This window comes from Carcharodon carcharias, chromosome 11 (genome assembly GCF_017639515.1).
Source record: "Carcharodon carcharias isolate sCarCar2 chromosome 11, sCarCar2.pri, whole genome shotgun sequence".
In the NCBI taxonomy this organism is placed as follows: domain Eukaryota; kingdom Metazoa; phylum Chordata; class Chondrichthyes; order Lamniformes; family Lamnidae; genus Carcharodon; species Carcharodon carcharias.
Window position 1 is genome coordinate 98710301 of NC_054477.1, and position 24506 is coordinate 98734806.

The 24506-nt window shown below is 43.0% G+C and overlaps 1 protein-coding gene across 1 annotated transcript in view; it reads right to left on the reverse strand.

Annotated features, from left to right (window-relative positions):
• LOC121283796 (short transient receptor potential channel 6-like) overlaps nucleotides 1-24506 on the reverse strand; it is a 230763-nt gene that overhangs the window by 32027 nt on the left and 174230 nt on the right. Inside the window, exons 9-10 of the mRNA XM_041198521.1 lie at nucleotides 3008-3211; nucleotides 2166-2249 (exon numbers count right to left, since the gene is read on the reverse strand). Of these exons, the coding sequence (XP_041054455.1) occupies nucleotides 2166-2249; nucleotides 3008-3211 (288 nt within the window). The remainder of the gene's footprint in view (nucleotides 1-2165; nucleotides 2250-3007; nucleotides 3212-24506) is intronic.

Genomic DNA, 24506 nt, shown 5'->3' on the forward strand with positions numbered 1-24506 from the left:
AAGGCATTCCAGGGATGCATCACTAAATTGGGGAGGGGCTGCAGTCTTCTTGCCTTTCAGGGTCATGTCTTCTGTGTAGGAATCCTGGGCTGGAAGCACTGAGAGGTGTGCGTGTGGCTGCACTTTAAATATAGCGCCTTGCATGAGGAAGCAGCGAGGTAACGGCATGGTGAGTGGATTGGAAGCCACCCGCCATCGAAATGGTGTGTTTCCTGGGAATTCATGATTAATAAGGGGGGATTGGTACAATATGACGTGAAAAGCCACCATTGTGGCCAGCAGGTAAAACATTCGTTTTCCTGTGCACTACCGCACTTAGTGAAAATCTGGGAAGATTTCACCCTATGATTACAATAATGACTAAAGTTCAAAATAAACAAATTGGCTGTAAAGCAATTTGCAATATCCTGATGTCTTGTGAGGTGCTATGTGAATGCAAATTCTCTCTTCTTTCTTTCTCTTCAGCCACGTTTAATTAATTCCTCTTGTAGTGGGGTTGAATTGGATTATAAAGGAAATGCAAATTTTTATTTGTGTATATAAAAATGAATAAACAAATCTATAAAAAAATTTAATCAAAAAGAAATTTGGGAATGTTATGTCTCAAATGTAAGGACAATGTTTAACACAGCTCCCTTGCTATTAAATATGCAAATATTTATCTGGGAGGCAATGGGGTAGTGGTGTTGTTGCTGGTCTAGTAATCCAGAGATCCAGGACACAGGATAATGCTCTGGGGACTTGGGGTTGAATCCTGCCATGGTGGATAGTGGAATTTGAGTTCAATAAAAATCTGGAATTAAAAGTTTAATGATGACCATGAAGCCATTGCTGATTGTTGTAAAAACCCATCTGGTTCTCTAATGTCCTTTAGGGAAGGAAATCTGCTGTCCTAACCTGGTCTGACCTACATGTGACTCCAGACCCACAGCAATGTGGTTGGCTCTTAAATATCCTCGAAACAAGGGCATTTAGGGATGGGCAATAAATGCTTGCCTAGCCAGTGAACCCCACATCCCATGAACAAATTTAAAAAAATAGCTTTAATGAATATATACCTTTGATTCTATTAGACAAAAGATGGCACTATCTGCACCAAGTGTTTGGAGAATGATCATACAATTGTAAATTGTAAAGAATAAGGCCATTTAAATATTTATAAGACAGCTTACATAAAATTAAGAGAGTAAGTTAAACAAGGAATGGTCTTCGTCTGCACCTCATGCAGACAAATTTCCAATTTGAATAGTAGGAATGTGCTCTTCCAAGGGCTGGTTAACTGAGACAATTATTTTGGAAGAGGTGCTGACTATAAGCATTGTTGTGATTTAAGTTGTTTTTTAGTAACATAACCAGTCAGGAAATGCTGCCAATTGTCGTTGATGAGCTGATTTTTTTTAAAGTGCCGAAAAATACAGGGAGAGATCCTGATTTTTTCTCAGCGCGCAATGTGGGCCTGAATTTTTCGCTTGTCAGGAATGCGCGATCGGCGAATCTGGGAGCAGAGGGGAAAGAGGCTCCAACCCCGATCAGTCCCCTACCTTGATTTCACGCTTGCTGGCCAATTAATGGTCAGCCAGCATGAAACGCGTGCTGAGAAAGGCTCAGCACAGTCAGTGGGGGCGGGATGAGGGCAAGCGCTGACATCATCACAAGTGCTGGTGAGCACTTCCAGTGAGCTCCTTGAAGGCTAACAGCTACTTCAGGGAGCTGCAGACCACCACAGAATAAAGGAAATAGCATTTTATGGCAGCAATGAGAACTGCATGAAGCAAGTGTATTTGTTATACAAGGGTCACAATACCATATTCAAATGGAATCAAGACATGAGTGACTGATTACTATGCAGTAATATATGATCACTATGTGAATATGGGGACCCCTCAACGGAACAGAAGCCAAGAAGATTGGATCCAATGCAGTTTTTTTTCCAGACTGACCTTTTTACTACTCTCTTTCCCAATAGAGCAGCAAGGCATTCCTCTGAAATCCACCACAAGCTCTAGTAAATGCTAATATTGTTGTGGCCACCTCCAATATTTAAATAACTTCCATCCCAGGATTTGAGGCTACAGGAATTTCTGGATTTAAATATGTCTGTAAGGTTATAGACTTTAAGGTTTTAACACTCACAAGGGCACCCCTATTTACTGAAATTTACTTACCTGGTACCTTGTTGGTGGATTCCTGATGTTTTGTAAACTATGATCTTCAGTACTTCGTATACTCGAATGTTTGCTGTACCTGAGCTGAAGGGAAAAATTAAACAGATTGAAAATGGCAGAATATAGTTCTGAGGCTTCACTATTTCAGTTTGCTCAACAAAACAATTGTAGGCCCTGGAATACCCATCACGTGATAATTCAACCTGGATGAAGATGTCAGCTCTCCCAACACTTTCACCTGTCATTTTACAGGTTCTCCCACCTCCCAACCCATCTCCAGAGGCTGGTAAAATCCAGCCCTTTGTTTTTGCAAGGTCGCTGCCAAATATTATCAAGGATAGAAATATCTGTGAAAGGTAGGTTGGTGAGGCTGAGGTCAAGTGTTTTTTCCCTTACCACCTGACGCAAGCCCAGTCTGGTGCCCTTATGGTAAAAACAATCTGGGGTGAAATGTTCCTCCTTAGCTTGTGATTAAATTCATGACATGTTCATTTCATTATGCAATTACACATTTCATCTTAATATATCATCTTTTGGTTGTTCCTGTTTCACTTTATGTTCAATACTTGGAACTGCTGCATGGCCAGGATTTTATGGTTCCACCGCGACCTGTCTCCCCCCGATGGATGTGGCGAGCCTTTTAAATCTCCATTCAGTTCAGCAGGACTGCAATATCCTGCCGGGAGGGAGGGGCTGTAAAATCCTGGCCCGTACTTATTTTTGTTTATTGTTTGACATGTGTACGCTGATTGATAGATTACCCATTTCACTTTTATTATGCTATATTCAAAACCTCTTCACAGTAAAAGATCTATTGGGTAAGTTAATTATTAAGACTTTACCTTTTCCATTTCTGCATTTTCCTGATACTCTCCTTTTCTGCATCTCAAAAGGCTGGTCAGTGATTTTTTAATTCTCATTAGGAGATAGAAGAAGGACTTTGGGCTTGGCACCAAGTTAAATGGCACTGCAAGTGTCCGTCCTTCTTCAAAATAGGAAATCCATAGTTTGGCTCTGGCAAACTTCCATTCCACATCAGCATCACTCTACAAAATAAGGAATACATGAAGTTTAAAATAAAGAAATAGAAAAACATTAACATCTAACTGTTTGATGTGTTTGGATACATGTCTCATTGACAGTTTAAATGCAGAGACCTGAGTTAAGAAGTTTGCATTAAGCAATTAACATTTTTATAAAGCTACCAGCCTTCAGAAATGGACTTTATTGTTGCTAGTAAGTCATTTCTTATGTGCAAAGTTGGCAATAATATAACATCCACAGTTACCATGACTGGAGTCTCAAAAGACACGCAAGACATATCAAAAGCAATATGTGAATTTACTATTAGTTATAGTCATATAGTCAGAATAGCAAATCTCCTGTTGTGTTCCTTGGGCATGTCCTCTGGTCCTCTAATTTTGTGTACCTTCAATCTTCCTCACTTCTCTACCCAAAGGCAGGTCCAACTCAGCGCCATGATCTCCACAACAGTTAGGGCAAGGAGGCAGGTCCCAAATCCACCCCCAGCTAGAACAGGAATTGAATCCTTGCTGTTGGCACCAATAAGATCCACAGCAGATGTCCAGCCAACTGCCCCTCCAAGAAGTCAGAGTTTGCTGTGGCCACATACATATTTACATGCATTTTGTAACCTGGAGCTATGGATAGTAATGATAGGGGCTGCAGTTTCTTTCCAAAACATGACAGACCATGAAGCTCTCCCACTCTTACCACTTGCCATTGGTGCATGTTGGAAGGATTTGCAAGTTAATACTCCACCTGTTTGGTCATGTTATGAACACACCTCCCTTGGCCATCAAGTCCTGGGGGTGGAACTTGAGCCCAAAGCTTCTGGCTCAGAGGCAGGTGCACCACCCACTGCACAACTAGACCTCCTGCATCTTTGTTACTGTCCTTCTAACCTTTGTGTTCATTTATGATGCCTTCTCCTTATCTCTGTTTTTTTGCAACTTGTGATCCTACAACACCTCTATTGGCATCAAATTTCTGACATCATCTTCATTCTACTATCTCTGCTGATGTGGTGTGTCTAATCTCTATCTTTCTTCTCTTGACCTTTTGCTCAAGATGTCAGCTCTTCATAACATGTAAGCCATTTGTTCCTTGAAGCCATGATGTTTGTTGGTCAAATGACTGAAATTACTGAATTTCTGAAGTACTGATGATAAAACTCGGGCATGATTATTACTGCAAAAATAAATCTATTTTATTTGGCCTTAAAGTCAAAGAAAAATAATCAAACATTTTTCCATCCCTGAGTGAGAGATAGAACACTGTATTGGGGATCCATGAATAGTCAGCAAGAAAGAAAGACTCGCATTTATTTTGCACTTTTCAAACTACGAGATTCCCAAAACACTTTGCAGCTAATTAAGTAGTTCTGAAGTGTAGTCACTGTTTTACTGTAGGAAACACTGCAATTTGCAAACAGCAAGGTCCCACAAAGAGCAATGTGATAATGATCACATAATCTGTTTTTGTGATGTTGAGGGATAAAGGTTGACCAGGACACTGGGGACAACTCCCCTCCTGCAAAATAGTGCCATGGGATCTTTTACATACAACGGAGAAAGCAGATTTGGCCCTGGTTTAGCATCTTATCCAAAAGACAGCTCAGCACTCCCTCAGTACTGCACTGATGTATCAGCTCTGATTTCTTTGCTCAGGTCCTGGAATGGTATTCAAACCTGGAACCTTGTAATTAAGAGGCAAGAATGCTACCAACTGAGCTACAGTTGACACAATAGAAAAGGTCAGTCTGTGGCCAGGTACCTGGGGCGAATGCTGCTGTCCAGCAGCTCAGTTACGAGTTTCAACATAGCCAACAGTCTTCAGAGAAAAGGGGTCATATATAGGAGAGGGGGAAAAAGCAGAATGGGCAAGAGCCTAGGAAGGAAGTTAGTTGGGGTAGGAACAACACAATAAAGGCATTTTGGAAAACACATAGGATGGCCTGCAACCCAGAAAAAAAAGCCAAATTGGACAAAACACAAAAGCATGTGGGCCCATTTCGGAGAATATAGGGTATTAGGTGATAGAGATGGTGACACATGGGAGATGGGAGCTTGAGAAAAGAAGAAGCGGAAAGGCCAGAAATGAAGATGGAGGAGAGAATTATAGTATCTTGGAATAGTTAGAGCACAGAAAGAGGCCATTCAGCCCATCATATCCACACGAGAGGCAGGTACTTTTTTTCCATACTGTTTAGTTCCTAATGTGGATTTTATACTTTTCGTTTGGGTGTCCCTGTCTTGTAGTGTGACCCTTACAAAGTCGCCGAATAACGTGATATCTTTGCGTTGAATCCACACACCCATGTTTACTATATAATAGATATTGGACTGATTTCAATGTGTTATTCTTAGTTTGGAGTTCAGAGAACAGTTATCAGCTGTTCAAGCTTTACAAGTGAGCGCATAGAAATTTACCTTGGGAAGTAGCACAGAGACTGGCCGGTACAGGTGCTGCCCTATCAGATGAAGCATATAACATTTGAAAAAGTCTGTTTCGCACAACTGCCTAAGACAAATTTCTACCTCATGATATTTTTGAACAGTTTATTGTGCTGTGACCTGTGCTGAGTATCTATCCAAATAACTCTAACCTGTGTTGAATTAACTAATTTCAAATGGAATAGCAGTAAGGGTGCTAAAGGATGCTTCAGTGTCCAAAGTTAGGAAGGGAGAATCAGATGGTGTTCCTGCTCTTGCTTCCCCCAGCCTTGCTGGATTTGTATCTGTGCAGACAGTCTTCAGTTGTAGCTGTTACACCTCTCTATGTCAAGACCCACACATTGATACAGGCCTTTAAATAAGTTCCCCAAAGATAAGTTAATGACCATGGAATTATACCTACCGAGGAGGTAGTACTTTTGGGATTGGAAGCAAAGGGAAAAATATCAAGTAAAAATATATTTTTCATAGTAATCCCTGGTAATTATCTGCTAAGCTGTTCTCAATAAACATGCAATACTAATTTTAAAATGATTAATTTAGCAAGGTGCATATTTCCATACGCCAGTGATATATGGAATGTGCTGACATTGGTTGCTGCCATTGCAAACAAAAAAACTGGAAAGTGGGTAAACCCACTACCAAAGTAAAAGATTATAAAATTGATTAAGTTAATGGCAACAACTAGTTCTGCACAATTAACCTAACCTTTATAAACTCACTGATGTTACTTTTATATATGTAAAAAAATTGTACTCCAATCCCAACCAAGTCTAAATGAAAAATATCTGCTTTGTGTTCTTGGTCTCAGATTTCTTCCTATCTTTCTTCAGAATAGGCTGCCTTACTCTCTGTGAAACTTCAGTGAATAAGGCTTTTTCTCATTTTGCTGCAAAAGGCAGCCGATTACTCACTGAAAAAAACAAACAAATCAAGTGAGAGATGTCTGTGATAATTAAGCAGTAAGTAATCAGCTTCAGTCGATTGTGCTGCAAAGCTTTTTAAAATCAATGCAAGGTCCTGTTTACCTACAAATATTTTGTAGATGAAAGGATATGGTAATTAGGGAACACTGCTACATTTGTAGGGTATACAAATGCATGCATATATTTTCTATGATGTTTCCGAGACACAAACACAACAGTAGTGCTTTTTATTGATGGAATTCAGACCAGCAAATCCCATTTCTATTCACAGGTCTTGATTCTGCAGTCTCTGTCCATATAAAATGTCACATTTAGTTGCTATTGCCTTCTAATCAATAGAAATCACTGATTTAGAGCCAAATGGTTGCAGGGAAATATATTAACACTGAGAACTGTGTTGTTCACTTGTACTTTACTCCTGCTACTTCACTGTATTGATTTGCATTGGTACCGGTAATTGTTTTGTGGGACATAAAGACATTTCTTGTTGGCACAAAGCACCATGCTGTGTTCTTTTTTGTGGGGTAATAAAAATAATATCCCTAAGTTAACTTATTCTCAGGAGAGGTAGAGTGGGAGTCCTAAAGTCGGCCTCAAAACTCCTGAATTAGGGAGAAGAATATTGGTCAGTTCCTTCAGCAGTTTGTTATCTAGTGACGCCTACTAGAAAGTATGTTTGATACATACCAACCTGAACTACAAGCAAAAATTGGTCAACAACTTCACAACAGCAACTCACCAAGGCTCCTTTGACAGCACCTTCCAAACCCACGGCCTCTACCACCTAGAAGGACAAAGGCAGCAGGTGCATGGGAACACCACCACCTGCAAGCTCCCCTCCAAGCAACACACCATCCTGACTTAGAATTATACCGCCATTCCCTCACTGTTACTGAGTCAAAATCCTGGAACTGCCTTCCTAACAGCACGGTGGGTGTACCTACATCATATGGACCTCAGTTGTTCAAGGCAGCGGTGCACTACCACCTTTTCAAGGGCAATTAGGGATCAGCAACACAAATGCTGGCCTAGCCAAGGATGCAAACATTCCATGAAAGAATGAAAAGAACCCCACAAAAAATTGCTAATGTTAAAATCAACTCAAATAATAGTCTCATGATATATGGAGACAAAGGTTGCACTGAAAGCTGAATGGGCTGGGGCAGGGAATAATTTAAGTTGCAGCTGAGTCAGGCCTAAATTTTCGCTGCCAAGTTGGGAGTGTAGAGTCAGGACAATTCCAGAGAAAGTGCCCCAGAACTTCGGATTTTCAATCTGGGGCGGGGAAGGTAGGTGAAAATGGGAGTCATGGCAGTTGACTCCTGAAACAATGTGGAGGCTGCTGGGTGTGGAGGCCAGCTGGGCAGAAGGACTGCCTCGGTGTTCTGGCACTTTGTCCAAGATTTGAAAAAAAGCAATAAAATGAAAAACAGCCCGCACACCTCAAACACTCCCCATGCCGCATCCATGCTAACCCATGCCAACCGATGCTCCTCTACCTGCCTCCCATGGCTCCTCATACCCTCCATGCCAACCTATGCCCCTCTACCCACCACCATGGCCCTTTACAGCTCATTTACTAACTTAGTGCCAACTCAGTGCCAACCCCTGTCCCCAAAACCCTTTGCCCCAAACTCTCCATGCCAACTCACTCAGTATCCATCATGGGCAGACCTCAGGATCCATGCTGAGATTAAATAAAATAAAGTTCTAAGTCTTATTCATAAAAACACATTCACTATATTTACATTTCTTCAATTAAATAATCCCTTATGAAAACAAACATTTAATTAAAGTGCCTAATCCCTTAAAAAAGCAAACACTGGAATTCATTATCCCACTTCAAAGAGTTCATAACCAACTTGAGCTGTTGATCAAACTGAAATGGCAGGTGCCTACTGTGATAATGGAAGGTTGTGAAATCAGCCATGCAGCACTAATCCAGTAAATGGCTTATGTCAACAGACAGAGTGAAATAGCAAACAATGCATTTTTAACCCCCCCCACACAGAATTTCTTTCAAAGATTTAAAGGGAAGGAGTTTTCAATGCTTTGACAACTTGACTATTGCTATTGGCAGTTGCTTTTAACATTTCATATTGACATTTTTGACAGTTGTTTTTGATAATTGCTTTTAACAATTGCTTTTAAGAACTCTCTTGACAGTTCCAATGAGTTTATGCACTTTTTCCATACATTCATGTGCGCTTTTAACAATCCTGAAGGACACCTTATCTCTTCCAAAGGGCAACTTACATCCCTCAAAGGTGTCTCAAGACCGTATCCAAAGGGGTATGCTATATTTCCAAAAGGGTACCCCACCTCTCCAAAGGACCCTGCAAAATTGATATCTGCTTTGACCAGGTTTTCCATCCTGGTTAATGAAACTCAGACATGAACAGCAGCTGCTGATTTATATGGGCAGCTGCCTCTGTGAAACACACATATGCAAATCCTGACCCAGCCCCACTGCCACCCCCATGAAAATGGTAGGTGCTGTGTTTAGGGCTGGACTTCAGGATTTCAACCTCTTCAGCCATTTTTGCAATGATGCTCTTTATCATTGTGAAAATCCAGGCCTCCTGACATACACAAATGAGTTGCTTGCCACAATGGCAGAAGTAGAAAATACTAAAAGGGGCATGGGTGCTTAAGGGGTGGTATTTATTTTCTTGGGGGATGTAGATCTGGGAGCACTTTCCCTCACGAAGTTATGATGTTTGAATATTTAATTTGTATATTTACCAGCTTATTAGAGCTGACTTTAATCCTGCTTTTCAAACCAAAAATCATTTTTCTGGTATTGTTACAGGTACTTTATATTTTAAAAATCATTTTATGGATCTTAATAGAACTTCATATTGTGACATCAAAATAAAATGGTTTAATGCCCTACATTAAAGATAGCACACAGAGGAGTTTAAAGAAAAATCTATTAAAATTTTATCCACTATTACTGTAGACAGTAGTCTGGACTGTATTGTTATTTTGACCCATCAAAATATTATTTTCTTGCACTATACCTAACACAATTATTAAAAAACTATAGTGCTTAGAAGTTTCCAGGAACTAACACTGCGAGCTGAATTTTATGCTCTTCCAATAATTGGTTGACTACAGCCTGCAGGTGGCTATTATACTTTTACAGATTATTAATGCCACTCAAGTGGTGTGGACTCTTCCCTGTTATTCCAACCATATATGCAAAACTTAGTTGAAAACCACTAAAACTGCAGTTCGCACACAAACAAGGCAAATGTCTGCTGCACCTACAATAGTGCCCTCAAGATCATGATGAAGCAGACCTGGACAAAGGTGACTGACAGGGTCAGTGCCAACAGACCATCCCCAAAATCTGGTTTAATGTAGAATGAGCTTCAATAGCCTCACAAGAGCACCTGCAGTGAGTAAAGATTTTTACCTTCCCATCTCTCCCAATACTGACAATGCCCTTTTCATCTAGTGATTCAGCACTCTCAACAGTTCCCTCCCCTCCATCAAATCCTTCAGCACAAAAAAACACAGGGATCACTGCAGCGCCTCACTTTCTCATTACAAAACACCTCCTTTGCTCCAGTTGCACAACACTGGGCAGATGTATAAATATGGTGCCAATCTGGTGAAGCTACAACAAATGACTACATGCATGTTAAAGAGTGACAGCAGCATGCAATAGGCAGAGCTAAGAGATCACACAAAGAATGGGTCAGATCAAAGCTCTACAGGCCTGAAACATCCAGTTGTAAATGGTGGGACCTAATTAAACAATTAACCTGAGGAGGAGGATCTAAAAACATCCCCATCCTCAATGATGAGGAGCCCAATATGTCAGTGCAAAGGACATGCCTGAAACATTTGCAGTCATCTGCAGCCAGAAGTGACAAGTGGATGATTCATGTCTGCTTCCTCCTCAGGTCCCCAGCATCACAGGTGGCCATTTTCAGCCAATTCAATTCATCCCACGTGATATCAAGAAAAAACTGTAGACTCTGAATATAGCAAAGGCTATGGGCCCTGACAGCATTCTAACAAGAGTACTGAAGACTTGCGCTCCAGAACTAGCCACGCCCCTCACCAAGCTGTTCTAGTATAGCTAACAATACTGGCAACAAACTAACAATGTGGAAAATTGTCCAGTCATGTCCTGTCCACAAAAAACAGGAAAAGTTCAATCTAGCAGATTACAGCACCAGTCTGCTCTTGTCAGCAGCAAAGTGATGGAAGGTGTCATTGACTGTACTTCCCTAATGTCCTACAGGTGATCCTCACGAGAGCTGTGCAAGTTTATGTGCGTACCGATGGTTTGGGTTCCACCAGGATCACTCGGCTCCTGGCCTCACTAAAGCCTTGGTCCAAATTATTATAATGACCTCATAGTAAAGGATCCCTTTGGTAAGAATGATCATAACATGATAGAATTTCACATTCCAGTTTGAAGGTGAGAAATCTGGGTCTGAAACTAGTGCCTCAAACCTAAGTAAAGGCAAAGACAAGGGTATGAAAACAGAGTTGACTAAATTTGGTTTACTTAGAAATAGATTGAAAGGTAAGAGAGTAGAGAAGCAGTGGCAGAATTAAAGGAGATATTTCATAACTCTCAACAAAAATATATTCCATTGTGAAAGAAAGACTTTATGAGAAGGATAAACCATCCATGGCCAACTAAGGAAATTAAGGCAGTTCAAATTAAAAGAAAAGATGTACAATGATGCAAAGATTAGCGTTAGGCCAGAAGATTGGGAAAAGTTTAGAAACCAGCAAAGGACGACTAAAAAATATTATAAAGAGGTAGAAGTTGGACTAAGAGAGAAAATTAATAAGAAATATAAAACCAGACAGTAAAAGTTTCCACAAGTATATAAAAAGGAAAAGAGTAGCGACAGCGAGTGTTGTTCCCTTAAATGGTGAAACTGGGGAATTAATAACGGGAAGCAAGGAAACTGTAGAGACTTTGAACAAGCATTTTGTATCTGTCTTCACAGTAGAAGACATAAACAGCATCTCAAGAACAATAGGGAAAAAACCAATCACGATCACTAAAGAAAAGGTACTAGGAAAACTAATGGGACTTAAGCCTGGATCTGATGGCCTACATTCTAGGGTCTTAAAGGGAGTGACTGCAGAGATAGTGAATGCATTGGTTGTAATCTTTCAAAATTCCTTTGATTCTGGAAAGGTCCCAGCGGACTGGGAAACTGCAAATGTAACACCATTATTCAAGAAAGGAGGGAGACAGAAAGCAGGGGACTGTAAGCCAGTTAGTCTAACCTCTGTCATTGGGAAAATACTAAAATCCATTATAAAGGACATGTAGAAAATCATAGTGCAATAAGGCAGTCAACATAGTTTTGTGAAAGGGAAATAGCGTTTCATAAATTTATTAGAGTTCTTTGACAATGTAAAAAGCAGGGTGGATAAAGGGGAACCAGTAGATGTAGTGTATTTGGATTTCCAAAAGGCATTCAATAAGACGCCACATAAAAGGTTACTGCACAAGATAAGAGCACATGGTTTTGGGGGTGATGTATTAGCATGGATAGAGGACTTGCTAACTAACAGGAAACAGAGAAGACAGAATTTTCCATTACCATTTGCAGCAGGTGTGTTTGGTGGCATGAGTGGAAAATATTGTGAGATGGCCCCTGTCACTTTTCCCAGTGATGTAAATGCAGGAAGTGATTAACCCCTGCCCCTGCAGGCTGTGTTTCCTGTCGTCTAACACCGGGGACTTAATTTTACTGCATTTGCATCTCATTATTGTGCCCACATGCTGGGATCAGCCCCCACATCAAATTTAATTCCCAAGTTGGCATGATTTCAGAATGGCACGATTTATGACTGCCTTTAAAAGGCGTGCATCTGGCAAGCTGAAGTTCAAGGGAAACTCTGAGGAGAGTGCACACAGTCTTGCATAGCACTCGCAAGGGTTGCTGTAGCACATCAAGGAAGAGGAGCTGTGCATTTGCTGGGCAGGGGGGTGCGGTGGGCACAGGCAAGTCACTTTTTCCCAGCTGGCTTTCAGTGTGGTATGAGGGCAGGGGCTCCAGTGCGGGTGGGGCCAGGGCAGGGGCAGGGCAAGGCAGCACATGCCAGGGATGGGTGAGGGCAAGGGAAGTGGCCATGCACTTGGAAAAGCTTGCCAAAAGTGAGCATTCTTCTGCAGCTGAGACCATTTATCAGCAGCTCCATTGACATGCTTGTAGTTGGCCCACTCAAGCAATACAAAAGCATGAAAGTGCCACCAAATGCTCCAGAACTTTTCACCCCTCAGGTATAGATTGCAAATTAATATGAGTTTTAGGGGACTGGAGAACAATTGGATTAGTGGGAAAGTTATAGAATCCCCTAGCAAAAGGTAGGCATGGAGCAATCACTGATGGAAGTGCTCAGGGTCCTTTGCAATGTACTTATTCAGGTTCGATCCCGTAAACCTCATGGTCCAAGCTAACAGCGCAGCCTTGCAGTGCAGATTAGGATAATGCATGTGCCTGAGCTGAGAGCACAGCATATCGTTGAATGGCTAAAGCTGCCACCAATTGGTCAAGTGGAGTGAGGTAGAGGTGGGTGGGGTTTCGGACAGCCATGAAACGCACTAAACACTGGCCATCCAAGTGGTGGCACTCCGGAATGTGTGAAGGGGACTTGAGATGCAGCTGGAGCTGGAGACTTAACCAAGAGAGGTCCTTAGGGGACATATGCTAACTCTCAAGTTTCTCTCTTTGATACTGCAGGAGGAGAACATCAAGATCATGGAGCCTCGTGATCTAGCTGTATGCTTAAGTATCAGAGAAGAAGGAGAATGTTGTGATGGAGGCCCCTGGCTCAGCAAAGGGAGGAGCAGCACTAGCAAGGTGAAGGGGCAGCAGGGCCTCCTCCCAACACAGTTAAAGATCCACAGCAAGCCGTCACCTATAGGCGCTTCACTAAACCCAGGGTCTATAGACACCATTCCTGCAGGTGAGCGAGAACCAGTGCAGCCAAAGGCTGTGCATGACTCACCTTCTGCAGGATTTGGTGCCACAGAGAAGTATAAGGTATCCACTGCTAGTGGCTGTGAAAATGACCACAGCACTCAATTTTTATGCCAATGGCTTCTTCCAGGGCTCCACAGGTGACCTGTCCAGGATCTCACAAGCCTCCACCCGCAAGTGCATCTAAGAAGTCAGAGACACCATCTTCACGAAGGCACAGAACCTTGAGCATTTTCACCGGGATCAGGCGAGCCAGGAAGCAAGACCACTGGGATTTGCGGAGATCTTTGGTTTTCCACAGGTGCAGGGTGCCAATGACTGCACTCATGTGGTGCTTAGATCTCCATGGCAACAAGAAGTCCAGTACGTCAACTGGAAGGGCTTCCACTTGTTGAATGTTCAGCTGGTCTGCGACCATAATAAATGCATTATGCAGGACTGTGCACGATACCCCAGAAGTGTCCATGGCTCCTACGTCCTCAGCAGGTCTCAGATCTCTGACATTTTCCAGGGTCCATAGCAACTGCAGGGTTGGCTCCTCAGGGACAAGGGCTACTCACAGATGACATAGCTGATGACATCTGTGCAGCAGCCTCAGACTGCAGCAGAGTGATGCTATAATGAGGCTCATGCCGCGACCCAGAATTTGGTGGAGCTAATGATTGGCATCTTGAAAATGAGGTTTCCGTGCCTCAACAGACTTGCTGGAGCACTCTGGTGCAGCCCCTAGTGGGAGTCACGTATCATCGTGGTTTGCTGTGCGCTACACAACCTGGGGCTGCACGGGGGGAGGATCTGGCTGAGTAGTAGATGGAAGAGCTACACGCCTCCTCTGATGAGGAGGATGTCAAAGGAGACGAGGGTGATGAGGTCCTGGAAGGCGAGGATGCTGGCAATAAGGGCATCGCCCTGGCCAGATGAGGCAGGTGTGTTTGTGAGGCCCTAATAGCTGCAAGCTTCGTGGAGGGTGATGGAGACCTGCAGTGAGGACTCTCCTGACATCCTCACATTGCATCTGTGAAGGTCTGACACTGATCTGGCTGAGGGCAGCTCGCTTGCCCTCTGAACAGGGTCATACCATGGAGATGCAGCGGGATACTTCAACAGCACCTGATACTTTGGCATCCTTCATCACTTGATCCCCTCAGGACCACATTGTCGCTGGACACATATGCTGAAGAGATGGGGCCAGCCCCACCTAAAAGGGGCTGAAAGCACACAAAAAAAATCATGGAACTCTGACTCCTGCCTGCCAGACTCCACAACATTCTGGCAGCAACGACAAGCCACAACGAGGTGCAGGCATTGCTGATGTGTTGAGTGACTGTGAAACTGGACAATCACTTTGCTATGAAGGTTACACACTTCACAGGGAAGAGGCCCTGGACTGAGACACTTGCTTTCATCGTGTGCAGGAACCAAGGTTTCACATCTGAGTGACACAAACACTGCTCATCAGCCTTAGACAAGTAGACGATCTTGGGAGTTTATTTACATTACTGAACATTATGTACAAGTGATTAACACCTCTGTCCACATGGCACAACTACATCTTCTTAACCTTCCTGACCCTGCCACTATGTCTTGGTGCTCCCCGACATCCACAGTGGAGGTGGAGGCAGCCTGGTGACTGCTATGCCCTGTCTGTGATGATTTTGGGTGGGCGTCCTCTACAGGGCTGAGACCTGGAAGCACCACAGTAGCAAACTGTTTATGAGCCTGGATTGTTTAAAGTTGAAACAGGTTTTCGTCCAGGAATTAGAGGCATAGTCATTTCCGTAATACTCGATGCCGATTCCTTGGCATTGGAGTTTGGTCCACTTCCGGTATTCCACCTCTCTCCAAGCCGCGTAACTGTTGATGGGTTTGGGCCTGGACATTTGGGTAGTATCCATCCATCCCATAGCAATACCAATTTCATCCACGCCATTTCCTTCCTCAGTCCCTCTTAGACCTCCACTATCCTTGAGGGCTTTATGGTGTTGTCTGCCTCTGTTTAAGGTGGATCTCATAGGGTAGAGATTGCACCGCAGTAGTAAACTGTTAATGAGCCTGGATTACTTAATGTTGAAACAGGTTTTCATCCAGGACCTGGACTGCTTTCAGTGTACTGCGGTGTGGCAGTGGCTCCTTCCTCAGCCTGTGGAGCTACAGGTGAGGAGGTCACAGGAAGAGGGGATTCAGATGGGCCAGACACTCCCAGAGTTACCTAGATGGATGGCCCCAGGGCGTGCACCTGCTGATCCTCCTTCCTATGGGTGCCCAAGGGCCCCTACCTGACTCTTTGTGAAGAAAGGGCAGCTGGAATGAATTTGAAATGCCGCACCTCCCTTGCATTGACACTATTGGATGGCAGCGAGTGCCTGCAGCAATGCAGGACCAATGTCCAGGACCAAGGTCTCCATGGCGGCCATCCTACCAGTGTTGACCTCAGTGCATTGGCATGCTGGTGCTATCACCTCAGACTGAAAGCAGACGGACTCCTCCATCGTGCCTTGCAATCTGAGGAGTGTAGTGGACATCTCTTCCTGATGTTCCCGAGCTTGCCTTTGTAGCTCCAGCAACCGAGGTAGAACTGAGTCCAGAGGCTCATCACCTGACTGGGATTCAGCAGATGCCTGGCCTCCATCTGTCCTCCAAGTGCTGGCAACCTTGGATTCCCATGCCTCTGCTTGCTGTGGTTCGGACAGTGTGATGTGCACACCAGATTGTAACCCCGAGGCTAATCTAGAACTAGGTCCCACTGAAGTGTGTGTCACTGCACTGGTGGAGGGTGTGGGTGACGCTGTGACGGGTCCTCAATGTTGGTGGCTGTGGATTCCTCTTCTGAGGTGTCCTTGGGGCTGGAATCGAGGACCTGGCTTGTGGTCACCTTGAGCTGCTTCCCAGATGTGTCTGCAAGAAAAAAGAGAGATAATTATTCATGGCAAAGGGCTGTGAAACAGGACACATCACTCACAGTGTGGTTGTCTGATGAATGTTGCACTGCTGGATCCTTACTTGGTTGAACGCTGCTGACCTTACTGTGCAGGAACCGTCTAGATCCTCACCAGCCAGCTGGATGGCTCCGTTTTCAAAGGCCATGAGGACCTTCAGCTCTGGCACACCTGGGATGTCTCCCTCTTTTTGTGGGCTTATCCTGCATGGAGACAGATGGAGAGAGAGGGAGTGCATAAGTGAGGTGTCAGCCAGGCCTGATGAGAAGGATGTCTGGCATGCATGGAGTGTGAATGGTGAGGACATGATGGGCAGTGAAGATAATGGCGTTTGTGAGAGAGTGCGTGAAAATATTCCTTGACCTGGCAGTGAGTGCGGACCCTTTGGATGTGTGATGGGTTTGGGAGTGTGTAAGTTGAGAGTGATAAGAAGAATAACTTAACCTGGAGGAACAGAGATCATTCATCCTCTTGCAGCCCAGGGTGGGTGTCCTGTTTTGGAGGGCGTTAGCGCTCACCTTCACCGCCACTGCCTCCCATGTTGGATTGGTGAGCCTGGTGGCTAGTCTTTGCTCAGGGCGGGGGTAGAGGAATTTGCGGCAGGCTTCCATTACATCCAACAGGCCTTCTTTGCTTTTGGGGCAATCTGTCACCTGGAACAGTCCTGGTCCGTAGGCATGAAGTAGGCTGCGCTCTGGTAAGCTTTAAATATGACACACACAGCAAGCACGCACTGAGGTCATGACATGGTGGACAAATCCGAGCCCACCCGCCAGTGATTCAGCATGTTTCCCATGCATGTATTATTAATGTGGTGGGATGCATCGGGAATGGCACAAAAATCCACCATTATGGTCAGCGGGAAAAATGTCTTTTTTCACCCCTGCCACTAAACATAGTGCAATTCAGGGAAAATTCTGCCTAGATATATGGGTCATTTTCAGGTTGTTGTAGCTGCAGGGATCAGAGCAAGACAGAGATGAGGAGGAATTTCTTCTCTCAGAGGTTCATTCATCTTTGGAATTCTCTTCCACAGAGAGCAGTGGAGGCTGGGTCATTAAAAATGTTCAAGGCCAGGTTAGACAGGTTTTTCATCAAAAAGAGAGTCAAGTGTTATGAGGACCAGGCGGGAAAGTGGAGCTAAGACCACAATCAAATCAGCCATGATCTTCTTGAATGTTGGAACAGGTTCAATGGGCCGAATAGCCTACTCCTGCTCCTATATTTTTATGACCTTATGATCAAACATAGACAAAACAATTCAAGAGGTGAGGCGAGTGTGACTGTTCTTGACATCAAGGCAGCATCTGACCAACTGTGGCATCAAGGAACCCAAATAAAACTGAAGTCAATAGGAACCGGGGGAAAGAAAATACTGCTGAAAACACTTCTGTGTCTCACCTGTTGCCGCCCCTCCTCAGTCAGTACCAGATATGCTTCCTCATTGGCTGAGGGCTGGGTTTGCCCCTGCACAGGTACAGCTGGAGAAGTGTTTGGTGGGAGCCTAAAATGTCTCAAAACCCAGAAGATGCAGCCAAGAGCATCTGGACGGTGAGTGCAGGGATACGGGTCCCCGGCCTCTACCTCTGCCGATATCACAGATGTTACACTATGCAGAAATGATCAGAATAAGGAAGATTAAAAATTTGCCATTGTGTAATGATATGTACGTGGGTGCCTTACACATTTCATACTGTTAAACATCGTGTGTTAATATGATTATTGTTATTTTGCACCACTTTCCCTTCTTAACCACCCTTTGTTGCTGATTGGCATGTGGCCTATTCAGTTGTTTTAATGATGAAGGCAAAGGCTTGAATGGATAGCGACCAATGAGGGTTGCTTGGTTGTTTGCAGGACTGTTTGTATTAGTGGCACTGGATGAAATCTGAGTGAAGCTCGCAATAATGAGGGCAACACAGGCAGCAATATATGTTCAGGTGGCCCATTCCTCTCATTACCTTCCATTTCCTTGTCTTCCTCTTCCTCCTCCATCTCCTCCACTGAATTGCTCAAAGAGGCTTTGTGTTCAGTGCCTTGGTCCTCCTGCTGGTTCAAATATCACTACTGGGCAATGCTATGCAGAATGGAACACACTCCAACCATTTTAGAGGCTGATGTCTAGTGAAGAGTATGCCCAAATCTGTCCAGGCACCCGATATGAATTCTCAGCAGGCTGCCAACTTGTTTGATGATACATCTCGTGATCACAAGGCATTGATTGTAGCGTTCTTGAATTTCAGTCCTCAGGTTTCTGACAGGTGTAATCAGCTCATCAACAGCTCCCTAGGAATCTTGTGCACACCTGCATAAAGACTTGTTTTGAAGATGCACATTAGCTGTGCATTGGTGGAGTGGAAGCCCTTGTATTTGACAAACATTCCTAGGTGATTTGTGGATACCTCAACTGCCACATATGTGTGGTCAATGGTGTCCTGCACCTGTGGAAATTCAGCTGGAGTCACAAACTAGAACGCCCGCTCATCATCACAGGCAAAGTTAACATAATTGGCAGTCCAGTAAAGTATGCCGTCTGTATTGGAGAAACTTAAGGGACCTGATGGCCTACACCCTAGGGTTCCAAAAGAGGTAGCTGCAGAGATACTTGATGGACTGGCTATGATTTTCCAAACTTCCTTAGATTCTGGAATGGTCCTACTGGATTGGAATTTGGCAAATGTTTCACCACTTTTCAAGAAAGAAGGGAGAGAGAAAGCCATGAACTACAGGCAGGTTAGCCTAAGATCAGTTATTGGAAAAATGCTGGAATTTATTATTAAGGCACTCTTAACAATTGTCATGAAGAGGTATTAATGTTTATAATGTTATTGGATGTTATTTTTAAATTGGAGATGTAGTAGGGTCCGTGTCTATGGCCAGAACTTTCCGTTTGGTGTGCAGCACCCCGCACGCTGACGCATAAAATGACATGCGGTGACATCGGGCGTGCGTCCTGATGTCCTGTGCATCATTCCGACCTTCAGTTCGGCAGGCATGCACCAGAGTCGGCTACACACCCGCCCAACTGTCAAAGGCCTGTTAAGGCCATTAATTAACTAATTAAAGTGATTGCCAGGGCTGCCCATCTAACCTTAAGGTTGGCAGGCAGGCAAAGAGCCCAGGCGGCCTTCACGTTTTCATGAAATCTCATCCATGGGTGGTATGAGGTTTCATGAAGTGTTTATTAATTAAATGTCTTATGAAAATTTATAAATATGTCCCAGCTCATGTGACAACGTCACATGAAGGGGCATGTCTCAGTAATTTTATTTTTTATTTTTTCCAATGTTTTATTACTAAATTAATCTCCCTGAGGCATGCGAGAAAGAGCGCAGGCCACAACTCTCCCTCCTCCCCCCACCCGCACAGGTAGCGCTGAGCACTTCGGGGTGTGCATCACGCTGGGCGGGCCTTAATCAGCTGCCCCACGTAAAATGGTGGTGCGCAGTCAATCGCGGGTGGTGATTGGCTCTGCACCCGCTCCTCACTGGCCCGCCCAATGGGGAGAAAATTCTCCCCTTTGTGTGTGTCTGTGTGGATTAATTGGGCTTAAAGCCAGCTAGTCTGGGTGCCTTGATATGTAGTAGTTTTGAGGTGTTAATTAGATAAATGTAAGGAGGAGAAGGTAAAGTGTAAATTTGGAACAAAAACAGAATTACCTGGAAAAACTCAGCAGGTCTGGCAGCATCGGCGGAGAAGAAAAGAGTTGACGTTTCGAGTCCTCATGACCCTTCGACTAAATTTGGATTTGTTGAATAAACCATTCAAAAGAATGGGTAAAATATTTCCCTTAGCTGGGAGATGCCAAACAATGTGTTTATATTATTAATAAAATTGGTGGAATGAAAGGGTTTATTGTTAGAAGAGGTAAAATTTAAAAAACCTGGTAATACAATGGAAAATTTATATTCAAAGAGGAAGCTAGGTATAAACAGAAAGGAGTTTGTGTCAGAGGCATTTAAGATTTAATCAGCCTGTAAGCCCACAACTATCTCTGCAAAGGAAACAAATTGAAAGGAACCTCATTTTTGAATTTGTAAGATCAAATATGCTTTGCCTGGTGTCTGTTTAAAGTCTATAGGTCACTGTTGCCTTGGTGAAGATTTACCTGGGAATGATTAATTTGGGGATTTGTTTAAAAGTTATTATGGTAGTAATCTGTAGAAATGTGTATATGTTGAATTTTTTGTTAAATTAATAAATCTTTAATTTAGTTTTATATAAAAAACCTTTCGCGGCTCGGTGGTCTTATTCCTGAATTCAGAGCTGCATCTCAAATGCACCAATTGAAAATATAGGTTATGACAGTTGTTCAGGTTTCCTTCTTGGATTTAAACAACTCAGCCTTTATTAACAGCTGTGTCATAACACAACACACTTAGAAAAATATAATACGATTAGAACAAGTCAGCATGGTTTTTCTAAAGGGAAATCCTGTTTGACAAAATTGTTAATGTTTTTAAAGGATTTAATGAGTAGGGTCATTAAAGGGGAACTAGTAGATGTAGTATACTTGGATTTCCAAAAGGCATTCAATAAGGTGCTGCACCAAACGCTAAGAGGCAAGATAATGGTTTATGGAGTTAAGGGTAATTTATTAGCATGGATGGAGGATTGGTTAATGGATAGAAAACAGAGAGTGGGCTTAAATGGGGCTGTTTCAAGTTGGCAATGCCACAAGGATCAGTGCTGGGGCCTCAGCTATCTGCATTCTATATTAAAGACTTAGATGAAGAGGATAATGTATCTAGGCTTGCTGACGATACCAAACTAGATGGAAAGATAAAAGCAAAATACTGTGCATGCTGGAAGTCTGAAATAAAAACAGAAAATTCTGGAAAAGCTCAGCAGGTCAGGCATCATTTGTGGGGAGCAAAAGAGAGTTAACGTTTTGAGTCCATATGACCCTTCTTCAGAGCTAAACAGAAATAGAAATGTGGTGGATTGTATTCTGTTTAAGATGGGGTGGAGCAGGCAGAGCAAAATGGAAGGTCGGGATAGGCGGAAGCTAAGGAGAGATTGACAAAGATGTCATGGACAGAAGACAAAAGGAGTGTTAATGGTAATGATAAAGGCTAGAGAAAGTGCTGAGAGTGGCATAAAGGTAAGATAGCAGAATGTGTTAATAGCAGAACAATGGTCAGTGCTCTATGAAAGCACAACATAGAAAAAAGTGACAGATGGCTCTGAAAATGGATAAAAAAGATAAATAAATAGATTTTAAAAATCAATAAATTAACAATAAATAAATAAATAATAAATAAATAAAATAAAAATTAAAAATAGGATTAAAAAAGGGGTGAAGCTGGAGGAGAGAGTTCGCATCCTGAAGTTGTTGAAGTCAATGTTAAGCCCAGAAGGCTGTAAAGTGCCTAATCGGAAGATGAAGTGCTGTTCCTCCAGTTTGCATTGGGCTTCACTGGAATATTGGAAGGTAAGCTGTGGGAAGAATACAGAGAGGTTGCAGAGAGATATAGCTAAGTTAAGTAAGTGAGTAACAAGATGGAAGATGGAGTATAATGTAGGGAAATGTGAAGTTATTCCCTTCGATTGTAAGAATAAAAAAGCAGAACAGTTTTTAAAAAGGTGAGAAATTGTAAGTAGAGACTTGGGGGTCCTGGTACAAGGAACGCAGAAAGTTAGCATGCAGGTGCAACAAGCAAATGGCATGTTAGTCTTTATTGCAACGGGATTGGTGTGCAAGAATAAAGAACTCTTGCTACAGCTGTAGAAATTTTTGGTGAGACCACATCTGTAGGATTGTGTACAGTTTTGGCCTCCACATTTAAGAAAGGGTTTACTTGCATTGGATTCAGTACAAGAAAGGGTCACTAAATTGGTCCCTGGGATGAGGGGATTGTCCTATGATGAGAGGTTAAGTAAATTGGGCTTATATTCTCTGAGATTAGAAAAATGAGAGGCGATCTCATTGAAACCTACAAAATTCTGAAGGGGTTTGATAGGTTGGATACTGAGAGATTGTTTCCATTGGTCAGGGAACCTAAAACACAGGGGCAGTCTCAGGATAAGGGGCCAATCATTCAGGACTGAGATGATGAGAAATGTCTTCACTCAAAGGGTTGTGAATCTTTAGACCCTAGAAGGTTGCAGATGCTCCATTGTTGAATACATTTAAGGCTGGGATGGACAGATTTTTGGTCTCCCAAGGAATCAGAGGACATGGGGACTGCCTGAAAAAATAAAGCTGAAGTCCAAGATCAGCCCAGAACATATTGAATGGCCAAGCATGCTTGATGGGTCATGTAGTCTGCTCCTGCTCCTATTTCTTACATTCTTAGGTCCTTATGCTTTCCACTATCCTCTGTGTGAGGAATTGCTTTCTGTCATTACACCTGAATGGCCAAGCTCCAGCATTAAGCTTACACCCCATTGCTCTGGGCTTCCCCATGCTTCTGAAAATTTCTGATGATTTTTCATCATTTTACCACTAGCATCCATTCATGGTATCTCCATGATTGATGCTGGAAATTTCCCTAATGCTGAAATTTGTTGATTAGGATCCAGTGAATTATAGACTGGATATTGGCATACAGCATTATTATTTAGAAGAATGTGAATCTGCTGCTTTCTTTTTCATAGTACAAGCCCCAATAATGCATTGTTGAATTGTTTATCCATTGCTCCACACTCACCATACTTCCATCTACAAGAAACAAAGCAGCCTACGACTGTCAATAAAGAACGAAGTTAATTTCTTAAAAGAAATTGTTCATCTGAACTCTTAACGTACACCTTTCAGCACACATTAGTTTCAAAGAGTGAAAAAAAGACTTAAGTAAAACTAGTAAGTGGGAGTGAGTAAATAGAATGTGGAAGGATCAGAATGATGTGTGCTCCCTATATGATGTGAACCTGCCTGAACTCACATGCCATGCAGGGGCAGGATATATGTATGGAGTATATAAGGACAGACCTTGAGAGTCAACCGGACAGACTCTGCAGCATTCATGAAGAAGAAAGTATTCTGGAGCAGACATTCCAGAAGGTGATCATCCCCTAGGTTGCTCAGAATGGAGAAATTGCTGAGTGACTTGACAGATGGGAAGATGCAGGTGAGAGTAGGCAGGAGGTTATCTGTGCTGCTGGATTTGTTTAGTAGGCATGTTTGCTAGGTACCAGTGAAATGGATGAAAGAGTAGATACAGAAGAGGGTAACCATGAGCATTGAAAGGCAAGCGGCCATCTTTGGAGAAAACGGCACAGTTAGTAAGAATATGTGAGCAGTAATTGTGGGGAATTCTAAAATCAGAGGAGTATATAGTTTCTTTGTAGATGAGATCCAGAGTCTTGCATGATATGTTGCTTCCTAGATGCCAAAGTTCATGTCACCATGGAGCAAATGCACAAAGTCCTGAGCAGACGTCAGAGTAGTGACAGTAGGTCATCTTTCATGTGGGAGCCAATGGCACTGATAAGAATAGGTCTGAGGTTCTGAAGGGGGTCTCAAAGAGTTAAATTCTAGATTAAGAAACAAAATCTCCAAGGTAGTAATGTCTGGATTACCGTATGGGGAAAGGAAGATTAGGATTGTCAACATATGGCTAGAGCAATGGGGTAGAAGGGAAATTTTCAAATTCCTGGGAAACTGGGATCACTTCTAAAGTCTGGAAAAGCTGTACAAACAAGATAGTCTTCATGTAAACCAGAGATACATCTGTGCCTTTGCAGAAAGGGTAAATAGACCAGCATGGAAAGATTTAAACGCGTTGGGGAGTGGGGGTTGGGGAGTGGGTGCAGAAATCCACACAGTAAACCAAGAAATGATAGAAAATAAGACCAATGGGATATATAAACAGGTCAGGGACAGATACCCCGAAAAGAGTTCTGTAAACAAATGCATGTAGTGTAAGAAATAAAGGAAGTTAGCTAGAAGCACAAATTCAGCTTTAAGGATACGATGTAGTAGCCTTAGAGAATCCTGGCTACACCCTGACCATGATTGGAAGCTAAATATTCTGGGCTATATGACCTTTAGTAAAGACACATTTTGAAAGGAGGAGTGGTAGCAACA